General features: G+C 37.7%; 1 protein-coding gene across 1 annotated transcript; it reads right to left on the reverse strand.

The window, feature by feature from the left end:
- Nucleotides 1–334: 334 nt before the first annotated feature.
- nab2 (NGFI-A binding protein 2 (EGR1 binding protein 2)) lies at nucleotides 335–15,361 on the reverse strand. The gene is made up of 8 exons (XM_016241014.1): nucleotides 14,870–15,361; nucleotides 9,361–10,278; nucleotides 8,430–8,563; nucleotides 5,324–5,387; nucleotides 4,889–4,997; nucleotides 4,367–4,552; nucleotides 1,539–1,651; nucleotides 335–535 (listed from the first exon to the last, which is right to left on the reverse strand). The coding sequence occupies exons 1-7, from the start codon at nucleotides 15,005–15,007 to the stop codon at nucleotides 1,572–1,574; spliced, it is 1,629 nt and encodes a 542-aa protein (XP_016096500.1). The 5' UTR covers nucleotides 15,008–15,361; the 3' UTR covers nucleotides 335–535; nucleotides 1,539–1,571.
- Between the last annotated feature and the right edge of the window lie 3,990 nt (nucleotides 15,362–19,351).

The raw sequence follows: 19,351 nt of genomic DNA on the forward strand, positions 1-19,351 counted from the left end.
TTCAAGGCACTCTAGTACACATCCTCTTTGTAGACACAACACTTGCAGTGTATCTGTTTCGGTTTCTTGAACAAGCTAGCCTAAAGGGATAGTTCACTCAGAAATCTTTCGTTCCAAACCAGTATGATTTCCTCTTCTTTCTTTTTTTTTGCCAAACACGAATATTTCGAAGAATGTTTTTTTGTCACAAGGGTCCAAAACAATACTGGACTCCTTTGACTTTCATTTCATATAGACAAAAAACACTGCAAAATATCCTCTTTTGTGTTTCACAGAATAAAGAATGGCATGATCTTTGGTTAATTGTTGTCTATCCCTTTAATTATAGGCCTTCACAAGCATATTACTCTAATGAAATCAATTTATTGATTAGCTGATTAAAGAGTAAATTAGCCACTAGTGGCACCAAACAGAACTGAAACAATAGACAGTTTTCCCAAACACTTCCCCATCTGTGAGATTGATGATGATGATGCTGATGGCAGGGTAGGGCAAGTGAATCACAGGCATCATCTGTCTTGGTTTGTTGAGATGACTAGGGTGAGTGTGGGTGGTGGAACCGTGTGTCAGAAATGAGACAGAAACATAAAAATTTTCTATACATTTTCACATATAATACGGTAAGTATCTTAGACAAAAGCAGTGGATGAATAAAAGTTAGAATAAATCAGCAATATTCTGCATGTTGTAATACACAAGTTTCTATTTTTACACTGTTAGCAAAATAAAAGTAACAATCTAGAGAAGTAAACAGGAGAAACATTACAATATAATTTATTGAGAAATTAAAAAATAAATAATCTGTCATTGAAGAGGCCACGTACATATTTCTAGCATTAGCGCTGTAACGCACAATTCTTACAAATTCATTAGCCATTCAACCTTTAAACAGTGAGAATACTATTCCCCCCCCCCCCCATGATTCATTTGAATCATTTACATTTTGTAACCTGTGAAATCTCCTATGTGCATTTAGCGTTCATATATTAATATTTACGGCATCAGCAAGTTCCTAGTGTCGGGGTTCTTAATATAGTCAAATTCAGGATTTCACATTTTAATATAATCCAAAACTTGTAAATGTACACGTGTTTTGCTCGCTGTACATAATAAAGTGTTTGATATATATTTATTCTAGCGCTGTGATTGGTTGGATTAAATAAACATGCTCCCCCCAAACTTTTGTTAGAACTTCATCAAAACTGAGAAAATGGAATGAGACCTACATCCCACTATCTCACAGCTCCGCTTAGAACGAGAAGCATGTCATCTATCCTAATAAATTAAGGTTTGGGTAATGGATGCAGATGCGATTTCATTCTAGAATTTGCTTGACACAAAATTAAAACCATTGAAGCTTTTTACTGACATACTGGTAAGTCAAAGTATCCTGACAGAGAACATGGAATGTATTTGTAACACTCGTTGCTTGCACTAACCTGTATGTGCTTCAAATTTCATTTGCAAAGACAAAAGAACTTTCAATATTACAACATAGCGAACCGAACACCACGCTGCATTTAGGCATGATATCCAACCTGAGTTCAACATGGAAACTTGCAGACTGTGAGTTATGGATCGTCTTTGGTGTTTGCTGGACTGCTGCTTCTGTTACTTGATCCTCTCCTCTCTGACACTTTCTCCTCCATCTCTATGAGAATATAAACAAGGTTTGTTTTTTGATTACAATTTTAGAATGACTATTTTTTTTAATAATCAAGAGTGTCGGGAACACGATTACGGTACTTTACAGTATCAAATGTCTATTGTTTATTTTCCTGTTTCTTAAAAATCTTTTCATTTGAGCAGATTCTGAGAAATGTAGCATTACAGCACTTGCTCACCAATGGATCCTCTGCAGTGAATGGGTGCCGTCAGAATGAGAGTTCTGATAAAAACATCACAATAATTCAAGTAATCCACGCCACTCCAGTCCAGCAATCAATGTCTTGTGAAGTGAAAAGCTGCATGTTTGTAAGAAACAAATTCGTCATTAAGACATATTTACTTCAAACCGCTGATTCCGGCTGAATACGAGTCCTCTAAGTATATTATTGCTTTCTGCAGTAAAAAAAATAAAGTAATCTCATCTGACCCAGGAGAGAAATATACACATATCAAGCACTGTTTGCAAGTGAAAACAGTCCAAAATTGTCCTAAACAAATAAGTTGGTGGATTTTGATGTGAATAAGAACATGGACGAGTTATGGCCAGATACTTATGGATTATAGACTCGTATTTTGGCCAAAAACAATGGTTTAAAGTTAAATTGTCCTGATGATGGATTTGTTTTGAACTTTCCATTTCACAACCCGTTAACTGATGGACTGGAGTGGTGTGGATTACTTGTGGATTATTGTGACGTTTTTATCAGCTGTTTGGACTCTCATTCTGACGGCACCCATTCACTGCAGAGCATCCATTGCTGATGCAATGCTACATTTCTCCAAATCTGATGAAAAAACAAACTCATCTACATCTTGGATGGCCTGATGGTGAGTACATTTTCAGCAAATTTTTTGGATGAACTATTCCTCTAAATATGTTCTGCTCATTAATTCAAAGAGTTATCAAAAAGAGACTAGAATTTGGAACTGGGAGAGCATTTGTATCATTGGGTTTCCCATTGCATTTTTACTTGTGCTATTATTGATGTGAACATCACAACTCCCCATACTTCGCCAGACATTAATAATACATCACAGCAATGCAATAAAACATTATATTAAAACTCATATTATTATGTGAAGGCAGAACAATGCTGAGGAATGACTGCGTAACTGCAGAATGACTGACAGCGCAATGAAATGAGGAACTTGCATTTTCGCTTGAAAGAGACAACACAAAAAAATACAAAGAAAGACTGATTAAAGCTCCTTTTTGGCCATTCCACTGAACTGAAGCACTAGTGTTTGCTCATTAAGATAGAGAGAGAGAGCGGCTGCATCCTTTCACTGCCCACATGGTTTATTTTTACTCTGTCTCTCTGAGTCAAAGCGACGCCCTTCTCACTCCCTCCTACTCATTCACCCCCTCTTTCTCTCCATCCATCTATCCGCCCTCCTCTCACACATTTTCATAAGCTTTGACGTCAGACAGGGAAGGGGGGCTCCAATTTATCACCCACACAGCACTTCCTGTGGCCCCCACCACCCATACGTGTTTTCTCTTCTCATTTCTCTTCTATTCTGCGGTCCCCAATGACGACGTCTGAATGAGATGTTTGCCGCTGTAAGAGCTTCTCGATTCTGACAATCTCGGATTCATTCCATCCTTAAAGACTAACTGGATTAGCTAACCAGATAAGTAAAATAAATCAGTTGGTCATTGTTCTTCTATATATTCCTCAGAGACTCTTCAAGGTGTGTTCGTCTCTTCAATATCATCTCTAGTAAAAATGAATTATTTTATTGCAAACCTGCAGCCTTTAAAGAAAAGTTCTCAAAAAATGAAAAGTCTGTCATTTATTCACCCTCAAGTTGTTTCAAATGTATTTGCTTTTTTATTTCAGTGCAGTGAAAGTCAATGGGGTCCATTGTTTTTGGAACCCAAATATCTTCTTTTGTTTCATAGAAGAAAGACCGTCATACAGGAACAAAACGAGGGTAAATGATGACAGAAGAGAATAAAGGCACACATACTTTGTTCTTTAGAGAGGATGAACTATTTAACTTGAAAAGTACCTAGGAGGTCTTGAACTCGACTGTATCCAGACGATTAAAATCATCAAATGTCATGATTCTGACAATCGCGAAACCCAAGAAGTAACACACTTATTACCCTTTCTACAGTACAATAATCTCCTTTAAAATAAATTCCAATTTTACATAAATGGTGCTGTTGACTGTGTTTGTCAACCTCAACCAATCAAACCTTTAAATTGCCAAGCCGGTTCCCAGTTCTGATGTAGCTTTTTGTACTGTATGTAACTAAGCAGCAAAAAGGCACACTTATAAATTATACAGAAATAGGTTACACTTTATTTTAAGGTGATGTTGTTTCAGTGTAATTACACAAATAAGTACAGAGTAATATTAATTAACTACATGTACTTACTAATTTCTTAGAGTTGGGTTTAGGGTTAGGATTTGGTTTAGGGTTAGTTACATGTAATTATGCATCATTTCCTGTTATTACCATAGTAAGTGCATGAAACAAGTAACCACATCACCTTAAAATAAAGGGTTACAGGAAAAAAATGTCCTCATGTAGATTAACAAAATCTGAAGGTAAGCACTACGCATCTCTTTTTACTGACCCTAAGTTTAAAACTGGGAAGTAAATCCAAACGGTCTTGTACCCTGTTTGTAGCAGGTGCATGAGAAGCGTGGAGGTTATTGAACATGACAGAATTCTAGTATTCACCTGAAATCTGTCTCTTTTCTGACCCTAGGCTGACTTTGCTTGCGTGGTCACGTGACACCATTCTAGCCAATCTGAGGCCCTCATCCATGAGAGTTTGTTGCATGAGCTGGCGACTCCAGTTGTTGAGGCCAGTGGTGTCGGTGAGGGGGTGAGGGGATGAGGAGGGGTGCAACTGAGGGCTGATATCTATCAAGACACAGAATTAACAAACATGCCTCTCAATCAAATGTTAGGTTTTCTTTCAGCAATGATGTTTTTCCCTGACATGAGTATGAATGGACACAAATTTGCTTTGTAATCTTCTATGCTTGATCTTTACATCATCTCAGAGTGGGAAAGTAACCCATTGTGATCACACTTTACGTGTGAAGTGGTCCTTCATGGCTTTGACCCTTATGACATTTGCAATAAATGCAACATAGAATGTGGGACAATGATGGTTACATGCCTAAGATTTACTGACATACACCGGACAGTCATAATAAATATATCAATGTTTAAAATAAAAATAAGGAATCTTACCTTGTGTTAAACTATCTAGACTTTCTCCAGAGAGGCTGTTGTCATCCGCTGTAGATCTGTTGTCGCTGTTGGCTACTGGATCCTTAGACAGTCTGTCCGAATCTGTGACCTGAAGCAAGCGGATTTCATTTCTAATGAAAGCGTTACTTGTTTTGTCAGAGTAGTTGGTTTGCTTCACTATAATTACAAATATGAGTGCAATAGTATTTCATAACTTGACATCCAATGTAAGCTACTATAACTCTCAATCCTTCATTCACATCTTTATTTTAATCCTATAAGGGATCTTGTTCATTTTCTTGTCATTTTGTAAATAGTAAAGTCACTATTAATGAAGTGTAAACATCTGTCCAAACTTCACCTGAGCATATTCCTGAAAGTCCTGTATACCATTTATACAGATTTATATATAGTTACATATCTCGATGTACTTACATCCAGCTTGATTCTCTTCGGAGCAGAACAGTCAACAGAGGCAGTACAATCATCTGAGTATGTCCTGAGATAACAAACCCAGCTCAAATTCTGATCAAATAAGTTTAATTATTTAAAAAAAAGTCACAGTATTGAAGTCAAACACTCATGCTATCACTATTCAAGGGCAAATATAGAAATTAAAGGGGTCATATGATGCAATTTCAAGTTTTCCTTTCTCTTTGGAGTGCTACAAGCTGGTCGTGAATGGATAAGATACCTAAAGTTGCAAAGACTAAAGTCTCAAACACAAAGAGATATTCTTTATAAAAGTTAAGACTTGTCCACGCCTACCTAAAACGCCTCGTTTAAACACATCTACGTCACGATGTGGAAAGAATTGCATAACGCCACCCAAAATGTTCACGCAAAGAAGGCGTAACTTTTATTCTCGCTGTAGTATTGTTGTTGCCGCCGCCATGTCGTGAAGACGCTGTGTGTTTCGTTGCGAAAGCGAAACTACTTTGTTTGGTCTTCCAAAAGAGGACACGACTAGAAATCAGTGGTTAAGTTGTATTTACAACACTGTTCCAGAACAGTTCAACCCAAATATTCAGATGTGTGCAGCACATTTTATGGAGGACTGTTTCCTGATCCTGGGAGAGTAGACTACAATGCCGGCAGTTCTGACTCACAGACTGCAAGTACGTTTTCATATTTAAAGAATTTGCCACTGATGATTCAAACGTGAGTTTTGGGTAGTGTAGAGTAGCACTTGTTTGTCATTTCTCCGATCACAAAGGCAGACATGGTTTTATGTTTACGCGGCGCGATGCAACACAACGCGTAAAAAGACAGTACAATATTATAATCCGTAATTATGTCCCCAATGGATGCAACAAATGCCTCGTTTATAATGGGTTTTAATGTTTTTTGACTGATGTTTTGTCCGGCCGGACAGGGCATCACAGTATGGTAGGGGCATAACATTTCCGTCACATGCTTGAGGTATTCAGCCAATCACAACGCACTAGATAGCTGGCCAATCACAGCACACCTCGCTTTCAGACCGATGAGCTTTGTAAAAATCGACGGGGCATAGAGGAGAAACAATAATGTACAGTATGTGGAAAATCATGTGTTTTTTTAACCTTAAACTGCATAAACACATTTCATTACACCAAATACACAAAATAATGTTCTTTTTAGCAACATCATATGACCCCTTTAACACACAAGAGGCATCAGGGCTAGCTGTCACACAGGTATTTGTGAAAATGCCTGTATCTCAGAAACTTTAAGGATTACAAGAATTAAGAATTACAAAAATGTGTTTCTCCATCAGTCAAAAGATCATGTCAGATGGATTTATTAGATGTATTTTCTTATCAATTTAGAACATCTGTTACCAGGTATAAGGTCAAAGATGAGATGCAAGCAGGTAACCTTGATCCAGAAGAACCATGCTCCACTACTACCCCCAATAAATTCCTCTCTACACAAGCACTTTGGACCAGTTTTCTTATTTTATGTCTTGAATGCATTGAAGATTCTGCTCAACTTAAAGTCTAACTTGCTGGTTTTGAATGTACTACATAATCAATTATTTTTATGAATTCTGTCATCCACACTAAAATTCCATTATCATCATATTTTTGCTCGAGCTGTGGAATAAACAGCTTGAACACAATAAAACCAAAGAACTGTATGGTAAAAAGTCTGATCTTCAAATTTGGGGTCTCTTTCTCATACCAACAGTTCAAATTTGCTCTTATGTTTTTGATTATATCCTTTCAACCGTATGGTCAACAAACATAACTGATAGTTTTGTAATAGTCTCTCTACATATACATTTATATGGACATGGTGCTGATGACACATTCCAGGTTTCATCATGATTAGCCAATGCATTGTGGTGAACTGAGCAGTCTCATTATTTTAGGCTAGTCTTTAATCCCCCACATCACTGAACATTTTGCATGTCTCCTTTGACTGAGACACACATTTCAGGTCTTGGAGTCTCTACTAATGAGCTGATGAGTTGAATCAGCTGTGTCTGATTAAGGAGACACGCAAAATGTGCTGCAAAAACATGTTTGGGAACCACTCTTTTAGGCCAAACAATTGCAAATTTCCTTTTTTTTTTGTCCAGATTTCATGGCCAGTAGGTGGCGCTGTCTCCAAAATGCTCTGGTACTCTCAGGTCTTGGTTGTGATGACAAACCAAATTTAATTTCATTATCTTATAGCATTGTGAAACTCAGGTAATTTTTGGTGTGCTTTCTGTTGAATGACTGTTCTATCTGATGACTTATTACATGCAAAGTGTTTGGTTAAAAAAAAAACTTTGAAGATGATATGAACCAAATTTGGTGAAGATCACATTAAAATTCTGGGAGGAGTTCAAAAAAAGCCTGTTTTTCAGAAAAGTGGCACGAGCCTAGGTATCAGAAGAACAATTAATTAATGTAGATTTATTATTTATGTGTGCAAGTAAACTTTAAATTTTTTGCTTTATTCTATAAATTACTGACATCACTTCTCCCAGATTCCAAATAAAAATATTGGAATCTTGCATGTATTTGCAGAAAATGACAACTGCTCTAAATAATAATAATAATAATAAAAATGCTTTCTGACCTCAAAGAATGACACATTAAGGCTGTGATTGGAAATCACAGTTATTCCACAAATATTGATTTACACACTCTTCCCAAGATAAAACAATAGTATTGTGATATTTAAAAACGTAATATGAACTTGTTTTCTTTGCATTATTCAAGGTCTGAAAGGACTGTATCATTGATATTTTGACCCGAAGTCATTTTTTGCAAATGAATACTATAAAAGTCGTTTGATTAGTATTATTTGAAACAGTAGTTTGTTGAATAAAAAAAAAATTGTTCAGTTTACTTAAACACACATGTAAACAGTAAATCCAGAGACACTGCCAATTTTGTAGTGGTCTCTTAAATTTTTTTCCGCTGCTGCATATACTGTGTATATGTGCATATTTTAATTATGCCTGTATCTATACATGTAAATATATTTAACAATACATATAACCACCTCATCTGGATGCAAAATCTGAAACCATTTCAAAATCTTAATAAAAGTCATTCCTGACCTGTTATGTTTAAATGTTGACGTGTAGGCACATTCTCTCGCCACTTGTCGTGCTAAAGAGAACAGTTCAACTCTACGTAACAACAGAGCGTTGTCACGGATGCAGAATTGAGCTGCAGCCTCATTGATGAGCATCTGAAAGTGGAAATATTCAAATTAAACCGGATCATCTGAGCTCTATGAAAGTCAAGGCATTTTGACAACTACAAAATGCATTAAACAACTCCTGTCATTTTTATAGTTGCCTACATATTTACAACTGGTATTTTAAAATTACAGTATGTTATCAAATATTACTGTGAAATCTAGGAGTTGCAGTTAGTTCTATAAGGTTAATAACAAAAACGTCTTGGAAAAACATATGCAAAGACTTGTGGAATAATAATAAAATGAATCCCCTGAGTAATTGCTGATTATTTTTTAAAGGTTTGAAAACTGGGCTGTACTCAAAAGATTGTAGAATCAAATCTTGCTTCCCTGTGCAAAAATCATCGCCACAATGCTAAGATGTTGTGGGTGGTTGTATGCAGTTGCTTACACTTTCTGTGTGTTATGCAGTTGCTAGAGTGTTATGAGTCGTTGCTTTGGGATGGAAATGGTCCCATTTCATTATCTACAATATAAATTGTAAGTCTGATTGCTTATTAAAGTAATAGCACACCTCTCCTTACTTTGAGTTTTGTATACTGTAGTAATATAGTTTACAGTTTAATACACTGTAACAGTAGTAATTTTCGACTTAGCAAACACTAAATACAAGATATTTACAGCAGATTAGTTTAGTTTGAATTTAGCTAATTCATTGTAGAGATACAGGACAATACTTTACTTTAGTATTGTTTATTACAACTAAACTTGAGAAAAAATTTAAACATTTAAAAATTAAACAAAAAATTAACAGTTCTCTGTGCAATTTGTTCAGTTTAACAGACCTCATGATGGGTGAGCTGTTTCCCTTCCCTCCTCTTGGAGTCAAAGCGGCCATAGATCAGGCTGTATTTGCGAATCTCTTCCTCTTTGCTCTTGTCTTGAGGTTCCAGGTGGAATATGTGTCCCACCGTCTTAGCCATTTTCTTATTGAGTCTCAAAAGTGTCTTCACCTCGGTTTGATCTGCTTGCGGCATGGTTCTTAGAAGCCTATCAACGCTTTCCTCCACGGCTTTAATGGTCTCTGGGTCCAGCTGACCTCCGGGCCACGGAGAGGTCATAGTGGAGGAGGATGAAGAAGAAGTTGGCGTCGGAGGACCAAGAAGACGTGAGTGGCAAGCGAAAGGCAGATGGGTAATGGGCTGTTCTTCATCTAACTCAGCAGTTCCATACATTTCAGGACTGAGCCAGTGGGGCTCCATGGGGGACAGTTTTTCTCTGTACAGATGGTCTGGAGGTACAGGAGAGGCCTGTGAGCAGGGGCTCTTTGGACTGTTATCTCTGAGCGGCGTAAGGCAAGATCCTACTTCCTCTCTTTCACACGGAGAGCCTGGCTGACCGTTGCTTAAAGATTTTCTGGCGCCCATAACCCCAGAGCCAGCAGCACTGCTACTGTCGATCCTAAGGAGAGGGATTCCACAAGGGGCCACATTGGTGGCCAGGGGTTGGTTGAACAGCGTTGGGTTTGCCGCCCAGTCGCGCAGAGCCTTCTGCAAACGCCGCACATGCAGGGGTTTTGTGGCCATGCCAACCAGTGCCATGATCTCGAGAAATTCCTCTTCTCCAGCCTCGCACAGCTGTTGGACATCATCACCTCCCTGCTGGATGAAGGTGTCATAGTACATCAGCAGGTTGGCCCTTTGTAAAACTCGGTAGAGCTGCAGCTCGCCCAGCGTCCGTGGTAGTGACATCCTAATGCTCGGCTGCAATGGGATTTCCACAAAAAAGTCATTAGTATCATTTAAAAACATATGTGTGTGCATGTGCAAACCGGTTTATGTGGTTTGGACACAAATTTGTGTTGGGGAGTAACTAGTTACATGTAACGGAGTTACGTAATTTAATTACAAAATAAATGCAACTGTAATCTGTTACAATTACTGAAAAAAACTGTGGAATTAAATTACAGTTACTAATGAAAAGGTTAATGATTACAAAGGGGGATACATCTGAATATTTTCACACACACTATCTTTTTTGCTATCTTAGTGAGGACACTGCATAGACTTCCAATGATTTTATATCAGATTAATGATATTTTCTATCAGCTAACCCAACTTCTACCCCTAAACCAATCCTTCACAGAAATGTGCGCAAAACATTAGATTTAAATAAAAAAAATATTTGTGCTGATTAATAAGCCTTTTTAACTAGTGAGGGCCAGAAAAATGTCATTACTAGTGTTGTTGTCATGATCTTTCACTATATAAGTGAGGACATTTGGTCCTCACAAGTATAGTAAAACCAGTTCACACACACACATACAGATTTAATGATTTCTTTCCCAAAATGCATTGACTGCTTTGAAATATGAGACACCAAGAGTTTAGGACACATAATAGGACACATGCTTATTCAATAACCGTTTTATTTTCTATTTGGGTGTATGTATATGGTTTATTTTTTAAGATTAACTGTTTTTCCAAGGAATTGTTAGATGCTAGTGTTTCCTGGCATATTTGCTATGCAAAGATTTGATTTAAAAAACAGTTTCATAGTTATTAAACTTTATCTTGTTTTGATTTTAAATCTGTATTTCTATCATGAGAACTCTCTGAAGATTTTAACATGGTGATGGATATGACAATGTTAATGTATTTGGTCTTGGCGGAACAAATCTGCTACGCTGCTGCTGAATTGCTGCTGCTGTTGGTTATTGCTGTAACTGTAGATTATTGCTGCTGCAAGCAAGTACAGGAACTTGCTACTGCCAATACATAAGCCGATATGGTGCTGTGAGTATTTAAGACATACTGCTGCTGCACAAATAGCATATAAAATAACCCTGTAGCAGATCTATACAGGTGGAGCTGGGGAAGGTGGAGGGTTTCAGAAGAACTCTGAAAGCACGCTGCAATGCTCAAGCGAATGCCAATCAGCCATTTAAATGTAAAGCAGCAAGCTCATTGGCTGCGTATGCAACGGGAACCAATCAGCTTGTGACAGTCATTTAGTGCTAAGAATATCATCAGTTACGTTAAGCCTGCACCATCTAGAGCAGTGATCCTCAAATCTGGCTCACGAGATCCACTTTCCTGCAGCGTTTAGCTCTACCCTAATCAAACACACCTGAGTTTGCTAATCAATGTCTTCAGGATCATTAGAAAATCACAGGTAGGTTTGTTTGATTATAGGGTTGGAGCTAAACTCTGCAGGAAAGTGGGTCTCGCGAGCCAGATTTGAGGATCACTGATCTAGAGTTTCATGACAGAACTTGGTATTTAACCTCAGAATGATTTCAAAGTAAAAAGAGGTGCTAAAGTCCTTTAAAACTAAAGCACTTTGTGCTTTAAAATTAAATTTTTATAATCTTAAATTTTAAGGATTTTGAAAGTCTGACAGTATCAGTGTTGAGTACTACTCTAAGGTTAACCCTGCCTGGTTTAAATGTTTAAAAATGATTAACAGTTGAAAATATTCATTAGAAATTTTAAAAAGTAATAAAAAAAAATAAATGTAATCAGTTACATTAAATTAATAAAGTAATTGAAATAGTTACACTACTTATTACATTATAAATAGTTATAAATAGTGTAACTTGTAATCTGTAACCTGTTACATTTCCAAAGTAACCTTCCCAACACTGATAATGACATGGGTATGACATAAGTTTAGCTCTACCCTAATCAAACACACCTGAGTTTGCTAATCAATGTCTTCAGGATCATTAGAAAATCACAGGTAGGTTTGTTTGATTATAGGGTTGGAGCTAAACTCTGCAGGAAAGTGGGTCTCGCGAGCCAGATTTGAGGATCACTGATCTAGAGTTTCATGACAGAACTTGGTATTTAACCTCAGAATGATTTCAAAGTAAAAAGAGGTGCTAAAGTCCTTTAAAACTAAAGCACTTTGTGCTTTAAAATTAAATTTTTATAATCTTAAATTTTAAGGATTTTGAAAGTCTGACAGTATCAGTGTTGAGTACTACTCTAAGGTTAACCCTGCCTGGTTTAAATGTTTAAAAATGATTAACAGTTGAAAATATTCATTAGAAATTTTAAAAAGTAATAAAAAAAATAAATGTAATCAGTTACATTAAATTAATAAAGTAATTGAAATAGTTACACTACTTATTACATTATAAATAGTTATAAATAGTGTAACTTGTAATCTGTAACCTGTTACATTTCCAAAGTAACCTTCCCAACACTGATAATGACATGGGTATGACATAAGTATCACAATGTGAAGGTTGTTTTATGAGGACATTTCCTGTTTCCCCGTAATTCAAATGGCTTAAAAAACATAATAAATTGTGTTTTTTGTTTTTTATCTAAAAATGCAGAAAGTTTTCTGTGAGGAGTAGGTTTAGGCGTAGGGTTGGCGTAAGGGGATAAAAAATACAGTTTGTACAGTATAAAAACAATTACGCCTATGGAGAGTCCCCGTAAACCACATATACCAACATATGTGTATGTGTGTGTGTGTACAGGGCTCCACAATAACATATGAAAGTTCTAAACAAATAGATTATAAAATTGTCATAAATGAAATCCTTGTGAATGTGGAGTTACTGATGTATGCACAGAAAATATGTTATCTTACAATCAATCAAAACACAATGAATAAAAATCAAACAGATGACATGTTTTGTGCAATGTTAGCTCTACTGTAGTAAATGACTGAATAATATTCATGAATACAGTTTTGAAGGTGATTGTGCCAATCACCTCACTGCTCCAGATGTCTGCTCTGCAGCAATATAAAGTGTTTCTATGAAGAATAAATTGCAGTAGTTTCTAAACGGTCTTGAAATAGCTGCTCTATGAATAACCTTATTTTAAAATGCCTGTTTGGTGGCAAACTGTGCTGATGTAATACGTTAGGTGTTGTTTTCTAATAAAGAGTTTGTATTTTTCCCAAACAATAAGATCAATCTCTATCTTTTTTTCCACAGCCTTATTTCTTCACACTACATGCATCTTTCTTTTTGGGGGGGGGGACTACCAAACACCTTTATTTTAAAACCAATTTTTACTTTTGTGAAAGGTTTTTAAATTAGTAATCAATGAACTATGAGTATGAGATAATGTACAGTGAGCCAGTCAGCTTGGATTTTCAGTCAACTTGGATGCCTAACACAGAATAACCCTTGAATGGGTCATAATGACCAGATGGTCAGACACTTATCAAATAAAGGGACAAGAAATATTGGTTTGACTTCAAATGAATGCATTTAAGAAGAAAGAGAGTGGCAATGTACATTTCCTTAGAAATAAGTCACTCTTTGTATCCAGAACTTCTTCAGGGCTGGTTCACACAGAACACATTTTTGTGTTTCACATCCAGTGAAACTCGAAAACATGTTCTGAAAAGAAAGAAGTGTAACTTCAAAAACTTGTCTTGAGACCCTGCCTTATTTTCCATTCATCAGCACACTGGCTCTGCAGTTGGATACTATTGTGCTTGTGTCATGTTTGTGTAAAAAGCAAAAACACACGTTTCAGTGAACAGTTCTTTAAACAACCGTTGTGTGTCTGTGTTAAGAACATTTTAAACCTTTTCCACTATAAAGTGCCATTTGTGCTAAAGGTTCTATGGATGTTAAAGGTTCTTCATGAAACCATTAATGGCAATAAAGAACCTTTATTGTTAAGGTTCTTCTATGGCATTGCTGCAAAAACACCCTTTTGGAACCTCTTTTAAAAAACTGTATCCAAGAGTCAAGTTGAGGTGCAGTCAAATTTCCTCCTCCTGCAGTGTAATATGAAGCCTCTTAATCTGCAACCTCTCATTTCTTCTGCTTTTTTATATATCGCTCACTCTCTCTCTCTCCTACAAAATATTAGCTGGAGACAGATTTGGCATGTGAAAGTTACATAATTGCATCCTCTTTTAACTACACTGATGAAAACTGTAATCTAAAAATATAAAAGTTTCATGTAGTCCTACAGAAAGAGAGAGAGAGAGAGATCTGTTTTAATAAAGCTTTATCAAATTAAATAACAGCTTAATATTTTATCTATGTATTACGTTTATTTAATCTAATATTAAGCTACAAATACCTCTTAGCTCCAAGTTGCATGTTGTGTGCATGTCATATGCTACAGAGTAAGCTCACAGTTGAAGAATATTTCATTGTAAAACACACGCCTATCTTTTTTTTCAGCTTGCATAAACTTCACAAATAATCAGCTAGTTTGAAATTCCGTTCATATGCTCATGAGGTGTTGCTGAGTTGTAGTTGTTAAACATAACCCACAGCAGTAGTTTTCCTCTGATAATTAATAATGAGGATAGTAGCTAATTGCTGAATGCAGACGATTCGTCAGTAGTTGTGTAGCTACTACTCACCTCGAGAGGCTTCAAGACAGAATCCACGACAGGATCCAGCAGAACACTTGAGCTTCCAGTCACCGACACGACCGAATCTATCGGATTTTCACTTCTGTAACTCAACTCAAAATCAATCCAACTTTTCGTTCTATTCATAGACTTGTATCTTTACGCCTCTGACACGTAGCCTAATTTATTTGTTTTCTGTGCTTGTTAGACCTTATCCTACAGATGTGAGATTGGAGTAAAATATTCTTGAAACTCTTGTGTTGTCTCGGCTATGCTCTGCTGTGCTGGCAGTAGCGGTGAGTTAATGACGCTCCTTTCGCTGCCTGTGTGGGCGCGAGAAACGCGTGGGCGGACTGCGGCACGCCATCTGACCGAATAAGAGCCTTCCTCTCCGACTCTCGCATCAGGGTGTGGATGGACGGGGAATTCTGTCCATTTCACTGTTAAAGCTCATATCTGTATAATGTCAAAGCAGCCATTTAGAAGCTAAACAGCACTACAGAGCCCCACAATAATAAGCAGCCGATTTAACACATGAGCAAGCATGAGCGCAGTCAGAAGTGTGGATGAGCGCCGGAGAGCACCGTGTCTGTGGGCGGTGATCATTGCTCAGTGACGCGGCTAGAGCAGCGGGATTCCCCGGCACCTCACGTCAGTCTGATCCGGGGACTCTGACTGGTTGGTGCGCTCATAAAGCACAGCGCGGACTGTTGTTGCTGTTTTAAAAGACTGACTTGCAATCTTTTTGTCATTCACCATTCTTTTATGATTTGTATGTATTCATTTTAAATAGAACTTTACAGGATATTCATAGAACACGAATAGAATGGTTTTATTTTGCGTTAATTTTGTATAATTAGGACATATAAACTGTTAGCTAAGCCTTCTCCTCTTAATCCTCTTAATGTCACCATAAATTGTCACTTAAAGCATGTGGCATGAGCTTAGCTGATTTATTTAACCCCTTGTCTATTAAAAGTGCAATAACGTATTGGTAATTGTGCTTTGATATTTTATTGCGCATTTGGATTTAAATTGCACAAATAAAAAAACTACACTCAAATTCTTCTGTCAACTCAACTGCCATTTAACAGTGCTCCTGTGTTGCACTGGTTCAAGTCACTTAGTAAAAAACAACAATGCCACCTTGAGGAACAAATATAAGTTTACACTGGTAGGATAATGACACTAAACCACTGTTGTAAAAAAAAAAATACATAAATAAATAATTCAAATAAAAAATAAACACTGCTATTATTGTACAAGACACCAGGACGCTAAGGAGTGTTTTATGAGTTACTATGAGTAACTGTCATAACTCACATTTCTAAGTTGACAGAGACCTCTGGTGTGTACAAATTAAGGTTGCATGTCCTCAACTTTACCTTCCACTAAAAGCAAAATTTACAGTCAAGACCAAGATCCATCCATCCATCCATCCATCTATCTTTGTTTTATTTTCCACAGGACAATGCTGTGGAGCATTCATTTTGCTTTGCTTTAACAACACTTGATGAAGCTTCGGGAAAGATGCGTTATTCAATAAACTCATGTAATCAAACTCATACCGTGACTTTATCTCTTGCTTCCTGCTCCTCCGTGCATCTGCCTATCTTTTAGGCTGAAAGTGGAGTTGACATCACTATAGTTTGGATATCAGAAAAAAAAAGTGTTGACTGTTTTTTGGTATCAGACAAATTCTGTTGACTGATTTTGGCTATAAAACTTGAACTGGTTTTGGATAGTAGGCAGAAAAAGTGAAGCATTGTCCAGGGAGAGTCATGGATGTACTCATAAGGATGGACAACATTTACAAAAAGGAGCTGTATGTTGCATATGTTGATCAAGTGTCACCACATCCACGCTGTGAATTAGCAGAATTTAAAAAAGCAATAAATTATATCAATTTCTTTAACTTAATAAACTCCAAGTTTAAGTTAGTAGAAATATATTTTGTACTACACGTCATTTGAACATGTCTTAAAATATTGAGTAAATTAACTCATATCATTTCACTTCACCCTCTCGCACTGAATAACTTCTAGTGCTTTCATGACTGTAAAAGTGAACACTGATATTTGTAATCCTTAATCTGTGATATATAAAGTGAGATATTTCATAACATGGTGTCCTTAAAGGTTATTGTGCAATTTAGAGAAATGTGTGAGGTGGTGCAGCAGAATCCCATGATGTGCTTTAGGTACTATCTTATGTACCTCCCAACAAGTATTGGAACTGCTACATTTTACTGCATGAAGTGGTAGATGTGATCATGGCCCCAGTGGTTAGAAGATCATGGATACCCTATCTTGAGGAGAAAACATTTCATGAACTTTTCCTGATGGTGTCATTCCAAAAATGCATTTTTAATGCACTATCCTTCATTTATGCTGAAATATGGGCCATTACTTCATTTGTCTTGCATGCGCTTTGAGGCAAAACATCAATATTTCAAGAAAGTGTCTACCATTATTTGCAACTTCAAGAACATCACCAAATCACTTGCTAGAAGGCATCAGCTGAGACAATGCTTGGAGAAAGCTCAGAAGAAAAGCATTGGATATGAAGTGTGCCATGCCTCAGGAGCTTGTGATGTCCCATCAAACACCCTGCCTTCTTAAGTATTGGCCACATTGGAATCACAGATTGGAAGACCTCTGTAAAATGAAGTCTTACAAAAAACAAATTCCATCACAGTTAACAATACAGCTTATATGAGGAATACTGGGGAGCCGGTCTTGTCAGCGTCCTTAATCTCCATTAATTTAGCCAGAGGTGGTACTCAAGAACCACCAGGTTGGCCATTGCGTGACCGATTGCTTGGGTCGTTGACTAAGTTGCGCACAGAGCAGATAGTTTGCATTGCGCAGCCCCTTAAAAGCAGAATGATCTGGGCAGACTCATGCAGGGCACAGAGGAGTTTGGTCTAGAAAACCTGGAGGGCTGCCATCATATAGAGAGTGGGACCACCTTGACCAGCTGCAGAGTAGGCTCTGGCCATTATGGCCAATGTTGCTCTGCAGGGCTCAAAAAGGGTGGACAGCCTCGGCGGTCCATCCCCGGCCGTGGAATGCAAAGATGAATGGCAACGGCCTCTTCGAGGGGAGGGGCTTCTCCCTTCTGCTCGGTGCCATCACGGAAGTGAGGGAAGCCGAGACTGAAAAGTTGACGCAGGCCGGGAAGGGCTGCGCCACATCATAGAAGGTCCATTGAGAACTTTCAGGAAACAATGGGGCAGGTCTCTGATGGGGGGCTCGCTGGCGGCACCATGGCTATAGAGAACGTTCATCAAGTCGGCCATGGGCGTCTCATCCAGACACTGAGGTCCTCGTGGTCATTGGTGATGACGTGTATGAGCATGGTGTTCAGACCGGGTCTGGCGTCACCTGCACAAGCACGTCTCTGTGAGCGCAGCCTCTGCGTGAGCTTGCCAAAGCAGGCGGCACACTCATCTGAGGAATGCAGGAGCGCCCACATGAGCCACACCTGTGGCACGCCATTTTGCAGCAAACACTGCTGAAAATATGCTCTTTTAGGTGAAATATGCTCTAATAGTCTCGCCAGCTAGCCGCAGGGGAGAGACAGCATACTCAGCTGTGTGCAGAGTCTAGCAAGGAGATAATCTGATGAAATGCCATTCAGCACCGACCTATATAGGCAGTCGGCTCCACCCATTTTGGTGGGCTGAAATGCCACAGTTTTGTTCAGCTGCACAAACGTTAACAAATCAGGCTTCAGTATTTGGAGAAAAACAGAACTTCCCCCAAGCCGGATTCCACTTTATGTGAGAGACCGTTTGAAAGGGAACAACAGTCATATTCAGAAAATAAATTAAAACAAATGTAAACAAATTTGGATATTTATAATCTTTCAACACTTCTAGCTGTAAATGACATGTTTTGTAACATGAAGCACTTTGAGAAAAATGCAAATTAATATAATAGTGTTTAATGGGTACAGTCGAAACAGTTTCTAGATATGCAAAATTTTGATACAGTGAACCACCAAATTCTCCTGTCAACCCTATTGGAAAATGGCATCTCAGTAACCGCAAGCCAGTGGTTTGAGTCTTACCTCTCAGATAGGTCCTTCAAGGTATCTTGGAGAGGTGAGGTGTCCAAGTCGCAAAATCTAGCTACTGGGGTGCCTCAGGGCTCAGTACTTGGACCACTTCTCTTCTCTGTCTACATGGCATCACTAAAAAAAAACAACAAAAAACAAACAAACACTAGATTTCTATTTTTTCTATTCTATCTACTTGTTTTTCTTTGTGTATGTGAGTGTATAATATATATATATATATATATATATATACACCTTACTACGTGTACTGCATTAGGGTAACCGTGACTTGTCATTTGCACTTATATATTGTTGTTCTTTTGTTAGTTTTGACTGCTTTTATTGTCCTCATTTGTAAGTCACTTTGGATAAAAGCGTCTGCTAAATGACTAAATGTAAATGCTAAATGTATCAGCATATACATAAGCC

Source organism: Sinocyclocheilus grahami, unplaced genomic scaffold (assembly GCF_001515645.1).
Source record: "Sinocyclocheilus grahami isolate Dianchi unplaced genomic scaffold, SAMN03320097.WGS_v1.1 scaffold606.1, whole genome shotgun sequence".
Lineage (NCBI taxonomy): Eukaryota > Metazoa > Chordata > Actinopteri > Cypriniformes > Cyprinidae > Sinocyclocheilus > Sinocyclocheilus grahami.

Excerpts from the sequence above, each read along its gene's own strand:
- nab2 (XM_016241014.1), bottom strand. The coding sequence starts at position 15,007 with ATGAATAGAACGAAAAGTTGGATTGATTTTGAGTTGAGTTACAGAAGT. Across the intron at positions 8,564-9,360 it reads AACAGCTCACCCATCATGAG|ATGCTCATCAATGAGGCTGC; the intron begins GTCTGTTAAACT and ends TTCCACTTTCAG. Across the intron at positions 4,553-4,888 it reads TCTAGATAGTTTAACACAAG|ATATCAGCCCTCAGTTGCAC; the intron begins GTAAGATTCCTT and ends GTGTCTTGATAG.